Genomic DNA, 23,490 nt, shown 5'->3' on the forward strand with positions numbered 1-23,490 from the left:
ACTAGCCAACAATAGATAAATCAGTTCCGTTTGAGACAAGCAGACAAACAGTCAAGTCGGGGAATTCATTATAATCTAGTGACATAAAGATATTAAGTTTGTAAAATAAAAATCATTTTAAAAAACTTAAAATCGAGTTACGGATATTTAACTGGCGCAGTCGGTAAGATTTCGTTTAAAATTAACTCCTATATTTCGGTAATGGTCAGCTTGCGTAATATTTAATTACTGTGATCACGTTATCCCGGAATCGTTAATATAAATTGTGAAATCCGCCAAAGAACCTATGTGCTACGAGCACATACGATTTGCAAATTTAAAATTAAGTGAACTGAAGTGAGCTGAAATATTGAATCACCAAGAACAGTGAAAAACTAAATACAAAACTCAAAAGCTTACAAGTAAACCAATCATCACAAACAACTACACCATGGCGTTACCACCACTAACATTGATTGAGATCCACTTGAACCAGGCAGTGCTGTCGATACGACAAATACTTGCCTTTGACGGTTCATCTGGACAACTGAGCTAGCTTATCAACCGAATCGAATATGTATGTAAAGGGCAGTGTATCAAGCAGTTAACACTATCCCATCTAAATTAATATTTGAACTTAAGATACCATCGACCTAACCGATATAACCAGACTTAACCGATGTTTAAAAGACCTAACCGATAAGGGGTTATCGATATGGGAGTCGGTTTTTGGAAGCAGAAGCGAAAAGTTGATTAAAAGTCGGGAGAAAACACTCAATAATTGTACCGTTGAAATTATACACTTTGTACTCTTTTTCGATCTCAACATTATTAATAAACGATACTTTAATATAAATCTTACATTTGGGAGCTCTTTCGCGTCGAATACAGAGCTCAGAGTGTGTGAAAAAGAAAAACAGAAGAAAGTAGAAGCTGATGCAAGAAGAGGATTGTTGAAAAGTTGTTAAAGTTGTTGTTTGTAGCTACATAAAGTTGTAAAGTTGTTGTTGGTGGCTATAAAACATTAGGGTGAACAATCAAAATTCTTTGAGCATAACAGTAGACACACAAACAGTAGTTTAATTAAAGAATCTGTCTTTTAATTCGGTTGAAAAGTTGTAAAATTAAAAGTCCCGCCGCAGCGTCGCCTTGTCCGTGCGCGGTACGTACATAAGCACAAAAAACACACACAGACACGTTGTTTCTTATAAACAGAAAAGACACGCACTCGTCGGGCACACAGACACCAGTCGAAAAAAACCGCAAAATGATGCAAACGCTGCCGCCGTTGCACTGGAAAGAGAGAGAGAAGGAAGTAGCTGTACCAGGAACATCGCTGCCGAGTTCAAACGAGATGGAAGATTTAGAAAATGCGGAAAACAATACTGATGACAAGATTGATCAAATGATAAAACTGCTAAGTTTGAAAGTGCTTTGCGATGAGCAACGAGAAATGAAGATCGCTCTAAATAATTTTACAAAAGTTGTGAGCGATTGTGATGGAAAATCGGTGCCCATAGAAAAATGGTTCGAGATTTTCGAAAAAAATGCCGACGCATATGAGCTTACTGAAAAGCATAAGTATGTGCAGGCCAGAGGAAAAATGACCGGTGCAGCTAAGCTTTTCCTTGAAGCTGAATGCGTGTGCACCTATGGGGAACTGAAGAACGTGTTATTGGATGAATTCACATGTAGCTATAACAGTGCGGACATTCATCAGCTGCTGCGTGAAAGAAAGAGGAAGAGTAGTGAGTCGATGCACGAGTACTTGCTGCAGATGAGAAAAATAGCAGCAAAGCCATATTGTGAACGGTCTGGACATAAGAAACGAATATAAGTATGCCATATATCGCTGTAAGACCTTCAGGGCGTTGAAAGAAGAGTTCGATATCTATCTATATATCGTTTGAACATATCGGAGAAGAAGGGCAATAAAGAACAGCATAAAACGAGTTTCAAACAGCAAAGTGGGCAAAGCGGCAAAAAAGAATATTGCTATAACTGTGGATCAGGAGAACATAAACGCAAAGACTGCAAAGCCGAAACGAAGTGTTTTAAGTGCAATCAGAATGGTCACATTTCGACTAACTGTCCTTATGAAGCCGATAAAGTTGATAAAGTACGCGTCATTTCTGGTCGCAGTCGTATGAAACAAATTCAAATAGACGGCATTGTAGTTGACTGTCTTGTAGATACAGGGTCAGATGTAACCATAATCAAAGAGAGTATGTTGAAGACCATGAAAAACGTTAAACTTTTTAAGTGCACAACTATGTTGCGCGGTCTGGGTCAGATATCAAAAAAGCCTGTTGGATACTTTAATGCAGAAGTTACTGTGGATAAGTTGCAGACCAAACATAAGTTTTTAGTCGTCCCTAGTAGCCAGATTGATTTCGACGCATTGTTGGGGCATGATTTCATTAAAAAGATCCGTTTCGTCGCTGATATGCAAGGATACACGTTTTTGAAGCTTGAAGTAGATCCTGTGCCAACAGATGAGTATGCTCTTATATATAATGTAACTGAAGAGTCATCCTTTGTAGCTCCGCCGCAATATCGAAAAGACGTTGAACAGATAATAAGAAACAGTTACAAAATGCCTACAGAAGTTGCAAAGAAGTCTCCAATCTATCTGAAGATAGTTCCCGACGGAGTAATCAAGCCGTTTCATCACTCACCGAGTCGTTTAGCACCAGACGAAGCCAACGCCGTAAAGAAGCAAGTCGAAGAATGGATCGAGAAAGGAATCGTGCGCAAGTCGTATTCAAATATGGCAAGCAGAGTTGTCGTCGTGAAGAAAAAAGATGGCACACTTAGAGTTTGCGTAGACTACAGGAAGTTAAACAGCATGGTATTGCTGGACTGCTTCCCAGTCCCGATCATGGAGGAAGTCTTGGAAAAGCTGCAGTCGGCTAAGTGGTTTACCATAATGGACCTTGAAAACGGATTTTTCCACGTACCTATGGAAAAGCAAAGCAAGTCGTATACGGCCTTCGTCACAAAGGAGGGATTATTCGAGTTTAATAAAGCGCCTTTCGGATTTAAGAACTCGCCAGCTGCATTCATTCGGTTCGTAAGCTATATTTTTCAAGAATTAATCATTTCTGACATTATGCAGCTTTATATGGACGACATAATTGTTTACGCCGCGTCGCCCGAGGTATGCATGAGGAAGACGGAGTTGGTTCTGGAGACAGCTGCACAGCTTGGCTTAAAGATCAAATGGAAGAAATGTAGCTTCATGCAGCAGCGCATTAGCCGGGAGATTTTACGATCCACGACTCACCGCAGCATCAAGCTTAGAGCATAAGACTTAGAGTTAGCTACGCTTCCATCCCCCATTCAAACGGCTGATCTACCGCGCGACCCCCGAACCAAATACTCAGCGACATATATCTACCACGAAACACAACGATCTTTTACATTTCTTGCGACGGCTTCTAGGAGGTTCACGAGGTTCACTGGATCAACGATCTTGATGTTGCAGAATTGATCTTCGATCCGCCCCACTACAAACACTATTAATAAAAGAATATTGAGGTGTATCGCTGATTCGGGATCATCGATCAACATCATGAAAGATAACTACACAGATTCCGAGATAAAATACGATAACCTTACAGTCCATACCATCAATGGACCTGTCCGTTTAACTAAAAGTATAATGAGGAATGTTAACAAAACATGTCCGTCCGAACAAAAGTTCTACATTCACAACTTTTCCGAAAATTATGATATTTTATTAGGAAGATAATACTTAATGGCAAGTAAAGCCGTCATCGATTACAGAAATGAATCTGTAACATTAAGAGCTAGGTCGTACCCAATCATTCAGAGAGGAGAAGCTATTGAAGCCGGCAAGACCTCTGAGAAGTGCACTGATCCATCTACAAAAGAAGAGAAGATCGCACATAAGTGCCTTGACCCATCTCCAGAGGGAGATCAATACTTCGCTTCTGCTCTAAACAGTGAATTAAGGGAATGTAATCAATTAAGATTAGATCATTTAAACGACGAAGAAAGGGAGGCATTGAAAAAGGTCTTATATGAGTTTAAAGATGTGCAGTACAGAGAAGGGGACAATTGGACTTTCACAAGTACAATCAAGCACGAAATCAAAACGCAACATGAAGACCCGGTCTACAGACGACCATACAAGTATTCCCAGATACATGATCAGGAGGTAAACCAGCAAATCAAAGACATGATCAGGCAGGGAATAATTCGAAAGTCGAATTCTCCTTACTGCTCGCCCATATCTATGATTCCGAAAAAGATAGACGCTTCAGGAAAGCAAAAATATCGATTGGTAGACTATAGAAGTCTAAATGAAATAACAGTTAAGGACAAGTTCCCAACTTCAAAAATGGATGAAATCCTAGACAAACTAGGTAAATGTCAGTATTTCACGACAATCGATTTAGCAAAAGGTTTTCATCGAATACCCATGGAACCTAGCTCAATCCCCAAAACTGCGTTCACCACTAAGCATGGATATTACGAGTTCACTCGTATGCCTTTTGGGCTAACCACTGCCCCCGCTACCTACCAAAGATGTATGAACAACCTGCTAGATGAGTTAATCTTCAAGGATTGCTTCGTATATTTAGATGACATCATTATATTTTCCACTTCATTGGAAGAACACTTGTTGTCACTAAGGAGAGTATTTGGAAAGTTGAGAGACGCCAACTTGAAGCTACAAATGGATAAATGAGAATTCATAAAAAAGGAAACTGAATTCCTAGGTCATGTAGTCTTTACTAAAGGAATAGTACCAAATACTGGCAAAATCTCTGCCATAGTCAAATTCCCAATTCCGGAAACGACTAAACAAATAAAGTCATTCTTAGGTCTGTGCGGGTTCTACAGGAAATTCATTCCTAACTTTGCAAACATAGCAAAGTCCATGACACTCAAACTAAAGAAAGCAGCTGTCATAGACACCAAGGAAGAAAAGTACGTCGAGGCATTTGAGAGACTAAAAGTACTCATCACCTCAGACCCTATCCTTGCGTTCCCAGACTTTGAGAAATTGTTCACGGTAACAACCGACGCTAGTAAAATAGCATTGTGAGCGGTTTTGTCACAAGAACACAAACCGATCTGCTACGCTAGCAGAACCCTAAATGATCATGAAATAAACTATTCAGCCATCGAAAAGGAATTATTAGCGATCGTATGGGCAACCAAGTATTTCCGTTCATACCTATTTGGCATAACATTCGAGATACAAAGCGATCATAAACCCTTGATTTGGTTAAAATTACAAAGGTGGAAAAAAAAACTTAATGAGTTTGATTTTAAAATGAAATATCTACCAGGCAAAGAAAATCACGTATCGGATGCCTTATCAAGGGTAAAGATTAATGAAAATCTCCTTGGAGAAGCTTCCGATAGCGTTGGTGCAACTGTACATAGCGCACAGGAAGACAATCTAAATCACATTGCTATCACGGAAAGACCAATTAACTATTACAATCGGCAAATTGAGTTAATAAAAGGCAATGAAGATAAGCTAGAAACAATTCGCTATTTCCACAATCTAATCATCAAGGTCACATATAAAGAAATGACTAACACTTTAGCGAAGGATATAATAAAGGAATATCTGTGCACCAAAAAGAGAGCATTATATTTCCATAACGAAAGAGATTTTTCCTCCATTCCAAAAGGCCTATTTAGAAATCATTAATTCTAACAATATAACTAACAATATAAGCACAAAACTTATAGATATTCAAAATTACTCTGAATTTAAAGAAACCATATTAAAGAATCATAAAGGTTTACTCCATCCAGGGATAGAGAAAACCGTCAATTGGTTTAGGGGAAAATTTATTACCCGAATTATCAGAAATTAATTCAAAATATCATAAACGAATGTCCTACTTGTAATATTGCCAAAACAGAGCATAGAAATACGAAGTTGACATTCGAAACCACACCGGAAATATTGAACATCAGAGAGAAATACGTAATGGATTTCTATATGGTTGGTAACCAACAGTTGCTATCGTGTATTGACGTATACTCTAAGTTTGCCACTCTTGTAGAAGTAAAAAGTCGTGATTGGTAAGAGACAAAAAGAGCCATCATGAAAGTTTTAAACGAGATGGGCAAACCAATTGAAATCAAAGCCGACAAAGATTCAGCTTTTATGTGCGCAGCATTGCAAGCATGGCTGAATACGGAAAACGTCAAAATTGAGATCACTTCCAGCTAGAATGGAATATCTGACGTTGAAAGATTTCATAAAACAAAAAATTAAAAATTAAGAATAATATCTAACGAGGATAATCCGGAAGATAAATTCACAAAGTTTGATTTAATCCTTTATACTTATAATAACAAAACTAAACATAATACAACGAATAGGACACCAGCCGATATATTCATTTATGCAGGCACACCCGACTATGACACACAATTGAACAAAGTGAATAAAATCACTCAATTGAACAAAAATATGGAGATAGATACAGTCACCTCTAGTTAAGTCGATAGTAACGAAAGAAAACTAATAATAGTAAATACAATAATTACAGAGAATCGGAAGATAATAACGGGAATAATAAACCGCAACCTAATTAGATCAATGATCATCCTCATGTTCGCGATTCTATTGACAAGTGGACAAAACGTCGAAATAAACCCAATAAAATCCCTGTATGGATATCTCATATTCAATACTGGAAAACTAAACATACCAATTAATTACGAAACTTATGCAAGACTTATAGAAAGGCTAACAATTTCAAAGAAGTAATTCAAATACAATATTTAGTAGACAAGCTCAGGGAAATAAACGGGCTGAAATAGCCAAACGCAGAAAAAGAGGACTAATAAACATAGTCGATACAGCTTATAAATACTGATTTGGAACATTGGACCAAGAAGATAGGAAAGGACTAGAAAACAAAATAGACAGTCTAGTCAAAAACAGTTTCCAAACCAATGAGTTAAACCTAGTAATAGAAACAATAAACAAAGGACTTGAGGCGATAAAAAATAAAAACCAACAATTAGATATTCTGATATTTAACCTCCAACACTTCACAGAATACATTGAGGTTATAGAGTTGGGTATGCAGCTATCTAGACTTGGTATATTCAACCCAAAATTATTAAAACAAGATAATCTGAAACATATAAATTCGCAGAAAATATTACACATCAAAACTTCAACATGGCTTAAAGTATATTCTAATGAAATATTAATAGTTTCCAATATTCCAAGCGAAAGCATTAACACCCCAATATACAAAATAATTCCCTATCCAGATGAGCACAATAATATTTTAACAGAAATAACATCTGAAGAATATTATGTTGCTAAAAATAATGTACTCAATAAAGACACTAGACAAATAATAAAAGACGATTGCATAAATGGCATCATACAACAAAAACCTGCAAAATTCCCTTATACAAAAACATATAAGAACATTCAAGTAAACTATATAGAACCAAACATTTTAGTAACATGGAACCTTCCAAGTACCAAATTAAACCAAAATACCTAAATAAAGAGATCATTATAGAAGGAAATAATATCTTCAAAATTTACAAATGCTCAATCCAATTAAACGGATTAATAGTAACCAATTCAATGCTTGATTTTACACAGAATGTCTACATTAGTAATAACTAGATTAAAACCATTGCCTTACGTACAGGCAAAAGAAATAATCATAGAACATACAAAATTGTACAATGTATTTACAAACAATAATTATAATTGCATTCATTATAACAATAATAATTATAATTGCACATGTAGCCATTAAATTTAAGAAACATCCTAAGACATTCACTGTTCAATGCATAATGCATAAACCCGACAATAGAAGAGAAAGAAGAACCGACCTCAACTGTCATACTTAACACCCCGTCACTATACCCGAGGGTAATCGCCTAGGGACAGGCTAGTAACAAACGTTGGGGGAGTGACATATCCATAATTCTCCACTTCACATACAAATTATTATGTTCACTAATATAAACAATGGACCCCATTGATTCATCAACGCCAGAATCACGCCACTCTCGAGAAATCGATTCTTTAGAATCATGCCACTCATGAGGACCAATCAGAGCTAGTCATAAAACCAAGGAGTATCACATTCCTAGCTCCCTCATGTAATGCAGCACCGATCGCCAGCAGCGGATGCCTTTCATCAAAGCCGACGCATCCCCAAATATCGGTCCAGGCACGTACGCCACCGACACGAAGATGCAACCGAGGAAAGCATTCGGGTGTTGCAGAGTCGAGAGCTCCAAAAGAAGGGCTCATGGAAACTAGCCAACAATAGATAAATCAGTTCCGTTTGAGACAAGCAGACATACAGTCGGCACATTTATTATAATCTAGTGACATATAGATATTAAGTTTGTAAAATAAAAACCTTTTTTTAAAACTTAAAATCGAGTTGCGGATATTTAACTATATATATATATATACCATGGGTATATATATCATCAACGATGGAAAACGAATCGAACGAATCTGCAGTTAGTATCTGCAGAACACAATCGGGCGCATAGAGCAGCCCAGGAGAATGTGAAGTAGGTGCTGCGCGATTATTACTTTCGCAGCAGAGGTAGTGAGTAAGTAAGCTGCATGTTATGCCAAAAAGCCAAATATGCTGGGCATACCAAACAGCAGGAACTGGGCGTAACACCATTACCAGTAAGGGTAGGCGAATTAATCCACATTGAAATAATTTCCAAATCAGGGAAATATTTCATTACTGCAGTTGAAAAACGAGGGGGAACGTTGTGAGTTGCTGCGGACACCGCAACTCTACGGTTATACCCGATACTAAGTCAGTATGGCTCTCCTCCGGCAGACGCCGCTAATATTAAACGACACGACAAAGAGTGCGTGCGAGAGAGACAGAAAATCAGTCTGAGCGTGACGTCGGGCGCTGCGTAGCCACTGCAAATTGATTTGTTCCTATTGGCTATAAAAATGATCTGATCTGATCCAGATTCAGCAATCTGATAGATATGGTCATTATCTATGATTCTGCGTTTTTAGTTTTCTCGAATGTGCAATATTGTGGATGCAACAGATTTTCGTCCTTTGTGTGGGCGGAAAGGGGTGGGGCGAAATTTTAAGATACACGTTTTATAGTAAGATCTAACAGGAGTGCGGATACCAAATTTGGTTACTCTAGCTTTAATAGTCTCTGAGATTTTTGAATATCCCCAGATTTTCGTCCTTTGCGGGGGCGGAAGGGGGTGTGGCGAAATTTTGAAACAAACTCGTCTCGGTCCGATATATTAGGAGTGTGGATACCAAATTTGGTTGCTCTAGCTTTTGTAGTCTCTGAGATCTAGGCGCTAATGTTTTACTCTAAGCAAAGCCGCCTATGCTACGTGTGTGTTAGAGAGAGACAGGGCGAGAAAGAATGAAATTGTTTTCTTGATGCTGGCTATAATAATAATACGATCCAATTCAGATTCCGCAGTCTTAAAGATATGGTCATTCTCTACAATTCTACGTTTTTGGTTTTCTCATATCTTTAAAATTGTGGATGCCACAGATTTTCGTCCTTTGTGGGGGCGGAAGTGGGCGGGGCGAAGTCCTGAGCAACACTCTCTGTCACTGCTTCAACAAGTTTATTGGAACGTCTTGGTCGTTGCAGAAGGTCATATTGACGATCTCCTATTGTCTCTTGTTCAAAAAAATTGGACGCCAAACGACGAATAATCTTGTCTGTCGGTGCCTGTTTGCTGCGATATTTTTTGCGATATGCGCGTTGAGTTAGAGCAATTGAAGGACTCGTTCTTTTGGTTTAAAGCGATGCACGGCTAAAACTGTAATGAATTGAAGTTTCGATAACATCTATGTTGAAATCTATCGATTGTTAAATGACGGCTAAAACTGTAATGAATTGAAGTTTCGATAACATCTATGTTGAAATCTATCGATTGTTAAATGACAACTTTGTTCGATTTTTATACACCGTACTAAAAGATGGCGCACCCTGTACATACTATATAAAAATGATCACAGTTAGAACGAGGGGGAACGTTGTGAGTTGCTGCGGACACAGCAACTCTACAGTTATACCCGATACTAAGTCAGTATGGCTCTCCTCCGGCAGACGCCGCTAATATTAAACGACACGACAAAGAGTGCGTGCGAGAGAGACAGAAAATCAGTCTGAGCGTGACGTCGGGCGCTGCGTAGCCACTGCAAATTGATTTGATCCAGATTCAGCAATCTGATAGATATGATCATTATCTATGATTCTGCGTTTTTAGTTTTCTCGTATCCTCAATATTGTGGATGCAACAGTTTTTCGTCTTTTGTGGGGGCGGAAGGGGGTGGGGCCAAATTTTGAGATATACGTTTTATATTGAGATCTAACAGAAGTGCGAATACCAAATTTGGTTACTCTAGCGTTAATAGTCTCTGAGATTTGTGGATGCCCCAGATTTTCGTCCTTTGCGGGGGCGGAAGGGGGTGTGGCGAAATTTTGACACAAAACGGTCAAGGTCCGATATCACAGGAGTGTGGATACCAAATTTGGTTGCTCTAGCTCTTATGGGTTCTGAGATCCTTGAACTCATATTTTGCAATTAGCAAAACCGACCATGAAACCTGTGTGTTAGAGAAAGACAGAGCGAGAAAGAATGAAATTGTTTTCTTGATTCTGGCTATAATAATAATACGATCTGGTTCAGATCACTCTAGAAGATATACTAATCCTCTACGATTCTGCGTTTTTGGTTTTATCGTATCTTTAAAAATGTGGATGCCACAGATTTTCGTCCTTTGTAGGGGCGGAAGTGGGCGGGGCGAAGTTTTGAAATATTTTTGTAGCAGTGACATATCACAGAAGTCTGGATCCAAAACATCATTGCTCTAGCTCTTATAGTCTTTGAGCACTAGGCGCTGAAGGGGACGGACAGACGGACAGACGGACGGACGGACAGACAGACAGGGCTCAATCGACTCGGCTATTGATGCTGATCAAGAATATATATACTTTATGGGGTCGGAAACGATTCCTTCTGGACGTTACACACATCCACTTTTACCACAAATCTAATATACCCCAATACTCATTTTGAGTATCGGGTATAATTATCCAAGTTGGCGATTACGCAGCAAGTTGCTTCACGCATAATCACTGACGTGAAGATGCGGATTCTAAAATTGGTAAACATTTTGTAACGAACCGTTTTGTTCCGTCTGATTCAGCTGGGCTGGCTCAGCGGTCAGTGGGCCTGCCGCAACAATTTTGTAACTTGCCCCCGCCGACAAGTAAGAATGCACAGCATGGCTACTGCTATAACAATTATTCATTATTGGTATCTTAAAGCTCTCTTACACTACTTTGCCTCCTGCGCTGGCTCGACTGTTGAACTCCCCAAGGCGTCTCCAAGCGTAGCTCCGCCGGATCTAACGACTGGGGCCAATGATACTTGGCTCGTAGCACAAATCCGTCTCTCAGTCGGCGCCTGACGCGTTCGATCTCACTAGACTCCCTTGGCTTGTCGGCCCGATCGTGGCTCGTAACCTGTGAGATGCTCTCCAAGCTCTTGGCTTTGGGCTCAAGTCCGCCTCTCAATCCTCACACAACGTGTTCGCTTTCTAAAGTATCTCACCGATAGGCGTGACCGCTTCGTTCTTGGTTTCACCGCTCGTTGCTTACTTTTCACTTGACACTTGATATCTCCCTCGGCTGACTGTCCTTCCTCACCGTCGCGACCTTCCTCTTAAAGGCTCGCTTCTGGGCACGCGGTGCCCATCGGCGTTTCCTTCATTCTCCACTTGCTTCGTAACGGGACCTGGCTGGTGGCGTTATCTCATGACCATATTTGGCCATGCGCTGGAGCTCTGCCGACCCGATCCTGTCGTCCCGCTGCACTCTCTCCGGGAGGGCTCCCCTCCGGAATTCGCCACCCCGGTTAACGGCCGCTAGCCCTTAGCCCCTGACAATGGGACAGCCTTTAATTCGGAGACTATTTGGACTTTGTTAAAGAACAAGTTCGACATTCATGTTGTAAATTCCTCACCGTTTCACAGGACAAAGCGGACGGATTTGTTGTGTTATAACTCTCTCCCTATCATCTTAACTTAAATAACTGCTCTTTCTCTCTCGCTCTCGAACTTTCTGTTCAGTAGCTGTCTCTCTCTCATTAGCTGCTTTCTGCAACAGCTCTACTCTCTTCCTATTAGCGTTTTTCTGGCACACTGGTCTGACAGCTATTTGTTCGAAAATGTTATTTAATTTAGTTTTTCTTCAAATTTTTTTAATTTTTCACCATATAAAGGAGTTTACTGTGGTCCGTGCCAAAAAAACATGTCGGAAAGAGATTACCCATGATCAGCCGAGTATCCCCTTCTTGCTCTGTGCGCTGGGTTCACGGGTCTCGTGGGTGATGCCATCTTCAAACGTAATGGCTTGCACTACAGTTGTGAGTCATGCCGTGCGGGTGAAACTGACATGGGAATATTTATGAGGCAGACGCGGAAGGGCTTTAAGGTGCTGGCCGTTGGCGTCTCAGTTCAGAAGTCTGCAACTGCTTGATGCATCTGCTAGGCGAAAAAGGGTCACTCCACGGGATCTGCAAGTGCCAACAGTCACTCAGCCGCTCGTTGCCAAAAAACTGACTGCTACTACTCCAAGTGTACAGCAGATGTCTCGTTTGCCACTCCAAGGGCGACGACAGCTGCTGGCGATGCAGATTCAGTACCTGAATTCATCGCCTCGGAGTACGTGCAGCGTACGTGTCCGTGATGTCCGCAAGCTTACTAGCTGTCCCGTCTATTCCGATCCCACCAGTGCACACTGGGCCAGCGACCCCATTTTTCGACGTTAATTCGAAAAAATGCATGTCAATGAAACTTTATTTTAATATAACATTTAATTAGTATATACATTAATTTTAAAAAAATCAATCTTTTTTGTTTTAATGCATCCCTGGCTTTTTTGCAACGTTTTAATGTCAGCTGTTTGATAAGCTGCAAGCGATAGTAAAAAACGCGGGAAACTGTTTTTTTACTTTGAGAGCTTACCAAATTGAAACTAAGTACAAAAACTGAAATCAAAGTAATGGAAAAGAAAGGCCAGGGTATGTAGAGTGATTATATTAAACAAATTTGTTCTCATGTTTTGGAATATGTTTTTGTGTGTTTTAATTTGTGTCGTCCAAAAGTTGAGAATACTTAACCAATGTGCACGTCTCTTATGTTCAATAACTAATTTTGTGCGCAATTGTGCGAGAAAGTAATTATGTAATATTGTAGTGCAAGCTGTGTATAAAATAATCCTAAAACTCGTTTTTGCGCCATTTTGCGCCGGTGTGCGCATTTTAATTTATTTGTAGGTGAGGTGGAGCTCACTTATGAAAAGCTGCTCAGTATTTACATTGAGAATAATCGAAGCGCCGCAGCACTTTCGAGTTGGATTTTCGAAGAACTGAAAGCATACAAAATAAGCACGGAGAAAAATGATGAAATAAATAATAAAGTAAGGAGCTTTTATCTACACATCCAAAAGTATTTGGCAAAATGCGGGAGAAGCATGTCTAAATTTAAGAAAAAGCATAACTCATGGCTTTTGTCCAAGATGGTTATCAAAGTTGAAAGAACGTCGTCATCGAATTCCATGACTTCAACATCAAGATCAGTTGGACGCCCACCAATTGAATATATAAATGGACCCCGTTTGAAGAGAAAATTAGCATCAGATTTATCTGGCGATCAAGGTCACAAAAAATCTCTTTTTGTGCATGCTGCTGCTCTTTCGGCCAAAAAATCCAACGAAAAAGACACCGCTCCATTGTTCAAATACACATTTCTTACTCCGAGAAACCCCAATACGGTAAAGAAAAATCTTTTTATCGTAAAGAATGAGTCGGTATCACTAACGGCGGATGAGGCTTTAGCATATCTGCTTGAAAATTCATTAACTAAAAGCCAATATAACAACTTTCGCGATCTCAGCAATAGCAAATCGTGTGATCTTCTTCCAGCTGACAACAAATTAAGAGAAGCTTAATCAAAATGTAGGCCTCTGGATTTTACTGTAACCGAAACAGTTGCTCAAGTCCCATTGCAAAGCCTTCTAGATCATACTAGTTGTCGGATAGTTTAAATGCAAGAAGATATATTCGAAAACTTTGGAAATACTTTAAGTGTCACTCTTATTGCAAGCTATGGATTTGACGGAACAACCGGACTAAGCCCTTATAAACAAAACTTTTTTGTCAGCGATCCAATTTTTTTTGACCAATTCCTTTTCGCGACAACAATTATTCCTCTCAAATTAATGGATGATATTGGAAATATATTGTGGCTAAATCGTACTCCTCAGTCTATTCGATTTTGTAGGCCAATCAAACTTGAATTTGTTAAAGAGACTAAAGACCATATTATCGAAGAAAACAAAAATTTTGACGATCAAATTAAAGATTTATCTTCATATGTCTGCACAGTTATAAATGGATGAAACATAATAGTAAAATATGATCTGCATATGACACTTTTAGACGTGGAAAGTGGAAATATGGATTAACGGAAATTTAAGCCTAAGTCCACTTCACGCATGGATTCGATTTTTTGAGTTTGTTCTTAAAATTGCTTATAGAACTGGACTCGAAAAATGGCAAATTAGAGATGAAAATGGAAAATAAGAAATGGCGAAAAAGAAAAAGCTCATACAGGAGAAGATGTGGAGTAATATGGCTCTACATATCGACAAGCCTAAGCAAAATGGAAGTGGAAACACTAACGACGGCAACACAGCAAGAAAAGCCTTTTCAAAACCTAAGCTATTGGCTCAAATCTTAGGTCTTGATGAGTCTCTCATCACATATTTTCAAAATATTTTATTTGCGATTTCCTGCCAGCTGTAAATTGATGCAAAACTATTTAAAAAATATTGTCAAGAAATAGTTACACTATATATGTCCTTGTACTCATGGTTTCCGATGATCAACAGTTCATAAAGTTTTAATTCACGGTTTTCAAATAATAGAAGCATCAGTACTGCCAGTAGGTGTTCTTGGAGAAAACGCTTCGGAAGCACGCAATAAATACTATAAGAGTGACAGATGATTACATGCTCGAAAGGATTCACGACGCAATAATATGACAGATGTTTTCCAAAGAGCAATGGATTTCTCTGATCCTCTTGTATCGAGCATCTATCTGACAAAAAGATTGGGTGGAAATAAAAAAGATCCATTGCCGAAAGCTGTTATTGAACTTTTAGAAACACCATGTTTTGAAAATATTTTGTATAACAATAATGCTTCCCTAGAAACTGATACTTATTCTGGTATTTGTGAAAGTGACGAATCGGATTCCGAAAATGAAAATTCATTTTCAATAGAAGTAGATGTAGAAGAAGATTAATAATAAGTTCGTTGTAATTTGAAAAACTTAAGCATTCATCCCCCTCTAAGTATTAAGTTGTAATAATATAATAATGTAAAAATATTAATTTGTAAGAATTTTAATAACATATTCTATCATAATGGACTACGTGTTAAAAATCAATATTAGCGAATCTTTTCTTTTATGGGCGTTTTGTGTGGGAGTGGTCGGATCGGTCTAAAATTTTGATATATATATACACGTCGATAATATTTTGTGTACAAAATTTGAAGTCTCTAGCTTTATTATTTGAATTTACGTCAAAAAAGTGGGATCGCTGGCCCACTGTGCAGTGATTAGAAGTTTTGGGCCTCCGCATATTGCCACCACAGGTACTAGGCTTGTGGTGCTTAAACCCTTGGTGGGAAACCCACCAAAACGACAAGTTTTTGTCTCACGGGTGGTCCCTGACCACACATCTAATGATGTAACTGCTGTTATACAAAGCAAAATAAAAGCCGTCGGTTTAATGGTGGAGAAGTTTAGTTTCTCTTATGCAAGGGCGATAGCATCATTTAAGATAAGTCTCTCCCCGACTTATTTTGACACCATTTGCTCTGCCAAATTTTGGCCGGAGAATTTGGTGGTGAAGGAGTGGTGAAGGAGTGGTGAAGGAGGCTAAGAAGAAGAATAGGCCCCCCTAACTCTTACAAATCATCCCAATGTGCCATCCTCATCTTCCCGTCCTGCTTCCACCCTTCGAAAAACTAACTTCTCGTTTAGTAACATATCAGAATGTTAGAGGCTTACGTAGTAAGCTCAGCATTCTTTTTCCGGGATAGTGTTGCATTTGCTTCCCACGTAATTGTGTTAACCGAAACCTGGTTAAAGCCGGACATTCTTAGTTCCGAGGTTTTGGGAGGTCGGTACACAACTTTTAGAAAGGACCGTTCGTCTCGACGTGCAGGAGGGGTTCTGATTACAGTGGACTCTAACTTCACGTCGGAACACTTCACAGTCCAAGGAACTGGAACTGGAATTCTAGTGTGTAAAACTGATTCTTCCCACTTTCGCTATATTCATTACTTGCTCGTATATTTAACATTCTTCGAATATCCCAATTTATGAGCAGCACTTGTCCGCTTTAACCGGTGTTTCTTCCTCTCTATCAGATAAAGATCATATGATAGTTCTTTGTGACTTCAACTTGCCAGGAACTGTTTGGTCTTCGGTAAACGAGTCTAGTATCCTAGTGCCCATGTCACGAAATGACCCTGTTGATGGCTTGCTTGACCTGTCCCTGTCTCGGATCCGACCATAGTGTTGTTAACCCAAGCCCTTCCGCTCACTAAACCTGAAGACGCCTAACATCGTACTTTTTTTTACATTTTTTACAATGCTCTTGGCACATTTTGTGATTCTTTTGTGCCGCATTCTTGTCCGATTAGATCTGGAAAGCTCCCTTGGTTTACCAAAGAGTTATCCAGCCTAATCTGGTCTGATGAGCTCGTGAGGTAGCTCAAAGGGGGCCTAGCTGAGGCCACCGGACGGGTCGCGGGTTGCGGATAGCGAACGGCCTACCTCGGTAGGTCAGCTGCGAATAAGCGGGTATCCCTCACGGGAGAGTACCGAAATAAGCAGTCCCGGACAGCCAGCGGGTGTTAGCTAGGTAGCAGCACTGACGATGCGCTTGTGGTGCCGCCTCAATAAGTAGCTCACACACTCCCATCCATACACAATACCTACCCACATCCCAACCCCCACACCCACCTCACACCGGGCCGGACTAAGTGTGTTACTCGACCCGTGCCGAGAGTCAGCCTGGCTGGGGGCCCGGTATGAAAACTAGCCCAGTCGCTAGCGGAGGGCTCAGGGACTTGGCAGCCCCCTGTTCTAATGATGCCTTACCCGGACAACGTGGATCTCTGCCCGGGCTGACCTTTCCCTTTCTCTGCATCTCGTGGGAACAGGATGTATAACAACAAGAACAAAAACCAAAAAACTAACAAAAAAACAAATGAGTGCGGCGCTCCCCAAATGCCAACTGGGAGCAATCCCAAGCTCGGAAAGGCAGCGGCCCAAAGGCCTGGCCCAACCTGCTCTATAGTAGGGAATACCTGCAAGGTGGAAGGTGCCTGTGCGAACCCGAGGGGGTCCCATCCCGAATCCGGTGTGGGTGGCAAGGTAACTCCCGAAGCTGACACCTTGGAAGGAAAGCTAAGCAATTTTGCGGCTGCCCGACCTTCTGGTAAAGCGGAGGGGGTTGACTTGCCGTCGACAAGCGCCCAAGCCAGACGCTACACATATGCCGAAAAGAGGAGTGCAGGGCACATACTCCGTCGGCAACACGCCAGCAGTGAAGCCAGCCCATCAGCCGACTGGCTGAAGAAGGTGGAATGGCCTTCGGTCGTGCTCCCGGAGTTCACCTTAGAACAGAAAAAGGTGGCTCCCCAAGCCAAGAGGCAGCGCTCGCAGGAGACACCGGGACCGGTAGCAAAGCGCTCCAGAGTGCTGCCAAATGTCTCCTTTGCGCAGATTGCCAGGAGAGGACGCTAATTGGTGTCCTCGACAGAGGCAGCGCAGAGGGTAGAATCCCAAGGAGTCAGTGGAAGTGGGTGGAAGCGGCACCCGCTGCTTCGAACTCCTCGACAAAGACCCTGGACCTCCGCCAGTCTGCAAGGACATGGGGTGGTTCCAGGGCAATGTTAAGATAATTGCCTGCGAAGACGAGCGCTCTGTAAAGCTTTATAAAGCGGCGGTAGCGCAGGTCGGCGAGGTCTATGCTGGGGCGAAACTCGTCGCAGTCGACTGGAGCGAGGTGCCCAGCAGACCGAGGGTCAGAATTTGGGTGCCGGCTACCTTTAAGGAGCCAGAACGCATCCTCAAGATGCTGCAAAAATGCAACCCAGGACTACCAACCTCAGATTGGAAGGTAGCCAAGGTTGAGACGACACAAGGGCCGACTAACCAGGCAGTGCTCGTTCTCAATAAAGAGTCGCTGGCCCCGATAGAGGCAGCAAAAGGAGAGCTAAACTTCGGCTTCAGCTCGGTCACCTTCAAGGTGCACAAATCGGACGCGGCGGCCGCGGCGCTTCCTGTCGTCAACCCAGACGTGCAGGATGTCGCTGCGGAGATCGAAGCTGGACGACGAGCTGGAGCCAGACCAGGAAGGCTTCTCCTCAGAGACAGAGCTGATGCTCGACTTTGAGTCAATGAGAGAGAGAGAGTCTCAGATGACTCGGACGCGGACATCACGGTGGTGGAGAATCTTGAAGATGGTCCTAAGGAAACTTCAAATAAATCTCCACCACTGTAAAGCAGCATCGGCTGCTCTCATACTCCGTCTAGACGCAAGCGGAGCCGACGTAGTCCTGATCCAGGAGCCTTGGGTGGTAGGAGGCAAGGTCTGTGGATTGGGGACGAGGGAATACAAGATCATTGTATCCCAAAATGAAGGTAAAATCCGTACCTGCATACTTGCTAGAAAGCACCTAAATATCTTTCTGCTCCATAATTATAGCGATGGCGATAACACGGCGGCAAGCCTAGAACTAAAAGGGAATCATCTCAGGCTGGTGGCGTCCTATATGGCCCACGAGGAGGATGATCCTCCGAACGACCTTGTTCGCAAAATAGCCAGCGACAGCGAAAGGACGGACAAAGACCTACTTATAGGTTGCAATGCCAACGCCCACCACAACCAGTGGGGGAGCACGGACACGAATGTAGGGGGTGAGTCACTGTTCAGCTTCATCCTGAACTCATACTTATTCATATGCAATCGGGGTAACGACCCCACATTTATAATTAAAAATCGGCAGGAGGTCATTGACCTCACGCTAGTGTCAAGCAAACTGCTGGACACAATCAAGAGCTGGAGAGTCCTAGGAGACCACTCCTTCTTGGACCACAGGTATATCGAGACGATATTATCCTTCGATATTCCCAAACCAACCGACTATATCAACCCCAGAAAAGCCAACTGGGAAAAATATAGCACAACCCTGGAGGAGCTACTCCCTCCTAACGCTCCTAATTGCCCGAACACTGAAAACAACCTAAACCGTCTTGTGAACAGGTTTACTGATGCGTGCAACAAAGCCTTCAAGGCAGCATGCCCTTCTACCAGACCAAGGGGGAAAAAGAAACCCCCCTGGTGGTCTAAGCAACTAGACACCCTTCGTAGAACTTGTAGGACTCTATTCAATAGAGCCACAAGAACTAAGGAGGATACTCACTGGGCAGACTATAAAACCAGTCTAGCACTATACAAAAAGGAAACGAGGAAGGCTAAAAGAGCCTCCTGGCAAAAATTTTGCTCCGATATCGAGGAAACTTCGAAGGCCGCAAGACTCCGGAAAGTTCTCTCAAAAACTACCCTCTCGGTTGGTTACCTCAAAAAGAATGATGGCTACATAGTATCTTCAGGAAGATACTGGCGGTATGTACAATATCGCAAACGTGGCTTAAGGCTAGGATAGTTTTCATCCCTAAAGCGGGCAAAGCCTCACACTCAACCCCGAAAGACTTTAGACCAATCAGTTTATCGTCTTTCCTACTCAAAACCTTTGAGAGACTTATCGGGTTACAATTACGGACTACCATAAGTCCCCAGCTGTACTCAAGTGCGCAGCATGCCTACCGGAAAGGAAAATCCACGGAAACGGCACTTCACGAAGTGATCTCGAGTGAAGAAAAATCCCCGCATCTCAAAGAATACTCACTAATAGCTTTTCTCGATATCGAGGGAGCCTTCAACAACGTCACACCGGGCGCCATTACAGAAGCCCTGACTGACCTGGGGGTGGACCGTCACTTGGTGATGCTCATTGATCAATTGCTCATACGCAGGACGGTGACATCATAGATGGGATCGTCCACCCAGTCAAGGTATGTCAACAGAGGAACCCCGCAAGGGGGAGTTCTGTCTCCTCTTCTATGGAACATTGCAGTCAATAAGATTCTATGCGACCTGGAAGAGGGGGGCTGTAAAGTAGTGGCATACGCGGATGACGTTGCAATTATCTTTGCGGGGAAATACCCCCAAACACTATGCGACTTAATGACCGCAAAGCTTGCTCGATTGTCCGAATGGACAGAATCGCGCGGATTGGGACTAAATCCCTCGAAAACGGAACTCGTGTTATTCACAAATATATACAAGGTCCCGCCCCTCAACCCCCCAACACTAAACGGATACAGGCTCTCCTTCAGCGACAGTGCCAGTTACTTTGGGTTGGTAATTGACAAAAAGCTTAGCTGGATCCTGAATGTCAAGGATAGAGTGAGGAAGGCAACGACAGCACTCTATACTTGCAAAAAAGCTATCGGCCTAAAGTGGGGCATGAACCCAAGCATAGTCCGATGGATATATCTGGCAATAGTCAGACCTATAATACTCTACGGAGTTACTGTCTGGTGGCCTGCCCTAACAAAAAGGACAATCACCAATCAGCTGGGCAAGGTTCAGCGAACAGCCGCCCTCTGCATCAGTGGAGCTCTTCGAACTACACCAAATGATGCGCTAAACGCCATGTTATGCCTTCAGAGCCTTGACTTTGCAGGAAAGGAGCGGGCAGAAATGGCAGCAATACGTCTTAGGGACTCTGAACAATGGGTACCTCAACACATAGGTCACTCATCTATACTAAATAAAAACAACATGGTCCCAGCAAGAACGGACTATCAAGTTCCAATGGAGCACACGGAGACTCCATTCAGCATAATCATCCCTCATAGAGACGATTGGCTCGAGGGACTCCCCGGCCCAGACGGGGCCATAAGCATCTTCACGGATGGCTCAAAACGGGACGGCAGGGTTGGAGGAGGAATCTACTCTGAACAACTTAACATAAGGCAATCTTTCAGGCTGCCGGATCACTGTAGCGTCTTCCAAGCGGAAGTTACAGCAATCAGGGAGGCTCTGCACTGCCTTCACACGGTTACCACCACGGCAACCAATCTAAACATCTACAGCGACAGCTGCGATCAGATCACTTAACGCGATCTCCTCGAACTCGGCTACTGTGGCGAAGTGCCGCAGATCTCTTCACGAGATGGCTCAGCAATTTGCTATCAGCCTTATATGGGTCCCGGGCCACCGGGATATCGAGGGCAACTGCATAGCGGACGAGCTGGCCAGATCTGGCACTACAACCCCCCTTCTCCAAGCTAAGGAGGATATTTGTATGCCTATGGCCACCTGCAAGCTCATCAACAAGGAGCAGTACACGCGACTGATAGACAACAAGTGGCAAATAGGGCCACGTTGTCGCACAGCTCGGCAAACATGGCCGACCATAGATAAGAAGCGCACCTCAGAGCTCTGCAAACTAGGCAGGGAAAGGTGCAGCGCAGTCATACGTTCACTCACAGGACACTGGCTAGTAGGCACCCACGCAAACAGGCTGGGTGCCCCATACAATGATTTCTGCCGCAGCTGCAGAGACGAGGACGAGGAGGAAACAGTCGAACACCTGTTCTGTTCCTGTCCAGCTCTCAGCAGAAGGAGGCTGCATCACTTGGGCTCTGCCTTTCTGAACGACATCTCGGAGATGTCCACGCTATGTCCCAGAAAGATCGTCAACTTTATAAGGGCATCTGGATGGGACAACTGTTGACATGAAGTCTCATCTGCAGGGAGGGAATGATCCCAAGCGGTATCACAACGGGCCGAAACCGGCCTAAGTGTGCTGGGCTCCGAGCGAGCTTGGCAGCCGTCTCTACCTAACCTAACCTATCCAGCCTAAAAAACTTTAAATCAATACTATATCAAAATTTCAGGAAGTTGGTTCTCCTAGCTCGGTCAAACTTTTCAGTTCTTAATGCTCAATGCTATTAGATAGATCTCGATGCAGGATATGTTTTACTCAGGACCCTAAACAGTTTTACTGCTTCGTAAACAGTAAGCGTAGAACCTCCGCACACCCATCCTCGCTATCATTTTGTAATACGTCGGAAAATAATGATCAGGCAATTGACGATCTTTTTGCCCAATTTTTCCAAACCACCTATTCTGAGGAAAGCTACTCTGGTCATCCGTACCCATACGGTTTACCGAGGTCGAACGGCATTTTCAGTCCCTTGTTTAATGAATGCTCTTTACATCATAATCTTCGACTAGTAAAGCCGGTGTTTTCACCGGGTCCAGACGGGGTTCCAGGTTGTGTACTCAGGTACTGCGCCGAGACACTGTGTGGACCCGTGCTTAAACTATTCACCCTATCCATTGATTCTTCTTGCTTCCCCCCGATCTGGAAGGAATCGTTTATAATTCCTCTCCATAAAAAAGGTAGCAAGTCTGATGCAAAAAATTATAGAGGTATAGCAAAGTTATCCGCTATTTCTAAAATGTTTGAGAAGGTTTTAACTCCGCACTTGCAACATCTCTGCAAGTCACTTATATCTCCAACTCAGCATGGATTTATAAGGCGGCGATCAACCACCACGAACTTGTTAGAGTTTACCTCTTTCATTATTAAAGGCTTTCAAGGTAACTTACAGACGGATGTTATTTACACCGACTTTAGTAAAGCATTCGACTCTGTAAACCATTCCCTTTTAGCGCATAAACTTGACCTTTTAGGGTTTCCGCCCAACCTCCTGAGATGGATTTCTAGCTATCTTTGTTCTAGGTCTCAAAGAGTCCTCTTCAAAAACTCCCTCTCTTTACCAGTAAAGGTTTCTTCGGGAGTACCACAAGGCAGCCATCTAGGCCCCTTACTCTTCACACTCTTTATTAATGACTTACCTTCAGTATTAACATACTCTCGAGTACTTATGTATGCGGATGATGTTAAACTCTGTGTCCAGTACAAGGACATTTCATTTCATTCTCGCTTGCAATCCGATCTCAATAACTTTCAGTCATGGTGTTGTGCAAACTTGTTACACCTTAATGCCTCGAAATGCAAAGCTATGACATTTCATCGTTCTAGCCCTTTGTTGGCTCCATATACCCTATTTGATGGTTCTCTTAAGAGAATTACCCTGGTAGATGATCTGGGTGTTATATTAGACGCCAAGCTAAAGTTTTCCGAATACATTTCTTCCATGGTAAATAAGGCCATGGGCGTGCTTGGGTTTATAAAGAGGTGGTCAAAAGAATTTGACGAACCCTATATAACAAAGACTCTCTATACCTCGCTAGTTCGTCCGATCTTGAAATA

At 42.3% G+C, this 23,490-nt stretch overlaps 1 protein-coding gene across 2 annotated transcripts in view; it reads right to left on the reverse strand.

Annotated features, from left to right (window-relative positions):
• The window catches only part of LOC117188156 (G protein-coupled receptor kinase 1), a 316,657-nt gene that overhangs the window by 132,233 nt on the left and 160,934 nt on the right, over nucleotides 1-23,490 (reverse strand). The window contains exon 8 of one of the 2 annotated variants that reach the window (XM_033391572.1): nucleotides 13,371-13,421. The exons of the other annotated variant lie outside the window; for it this stretch is intronic. Coding sequence (XP_033247463.1) covers nucleotides 13,371-13,421 — 51 coding nt within the window. The remainder of the gene's footprint in view (nucleotides 1-13,370; nucleotides 13,422-23,490) is intronic. 2 annotated transcript variants of the gene reach the window in all.

This window comes from Drosophila miranda, chromosome 3 (assembly GCF_003369915.1).
Source record: "Drosophila miranda strain MSH22 chromosome 3, D.miranda_PacBio2.1, whole genome shotgun sequence".
Lineage (NCBI taxonomy): Eukaryota > Metazoa > Arthropoda > Insecta > Diptera > Drosophilidae > Drosophila > Drosophila miranda.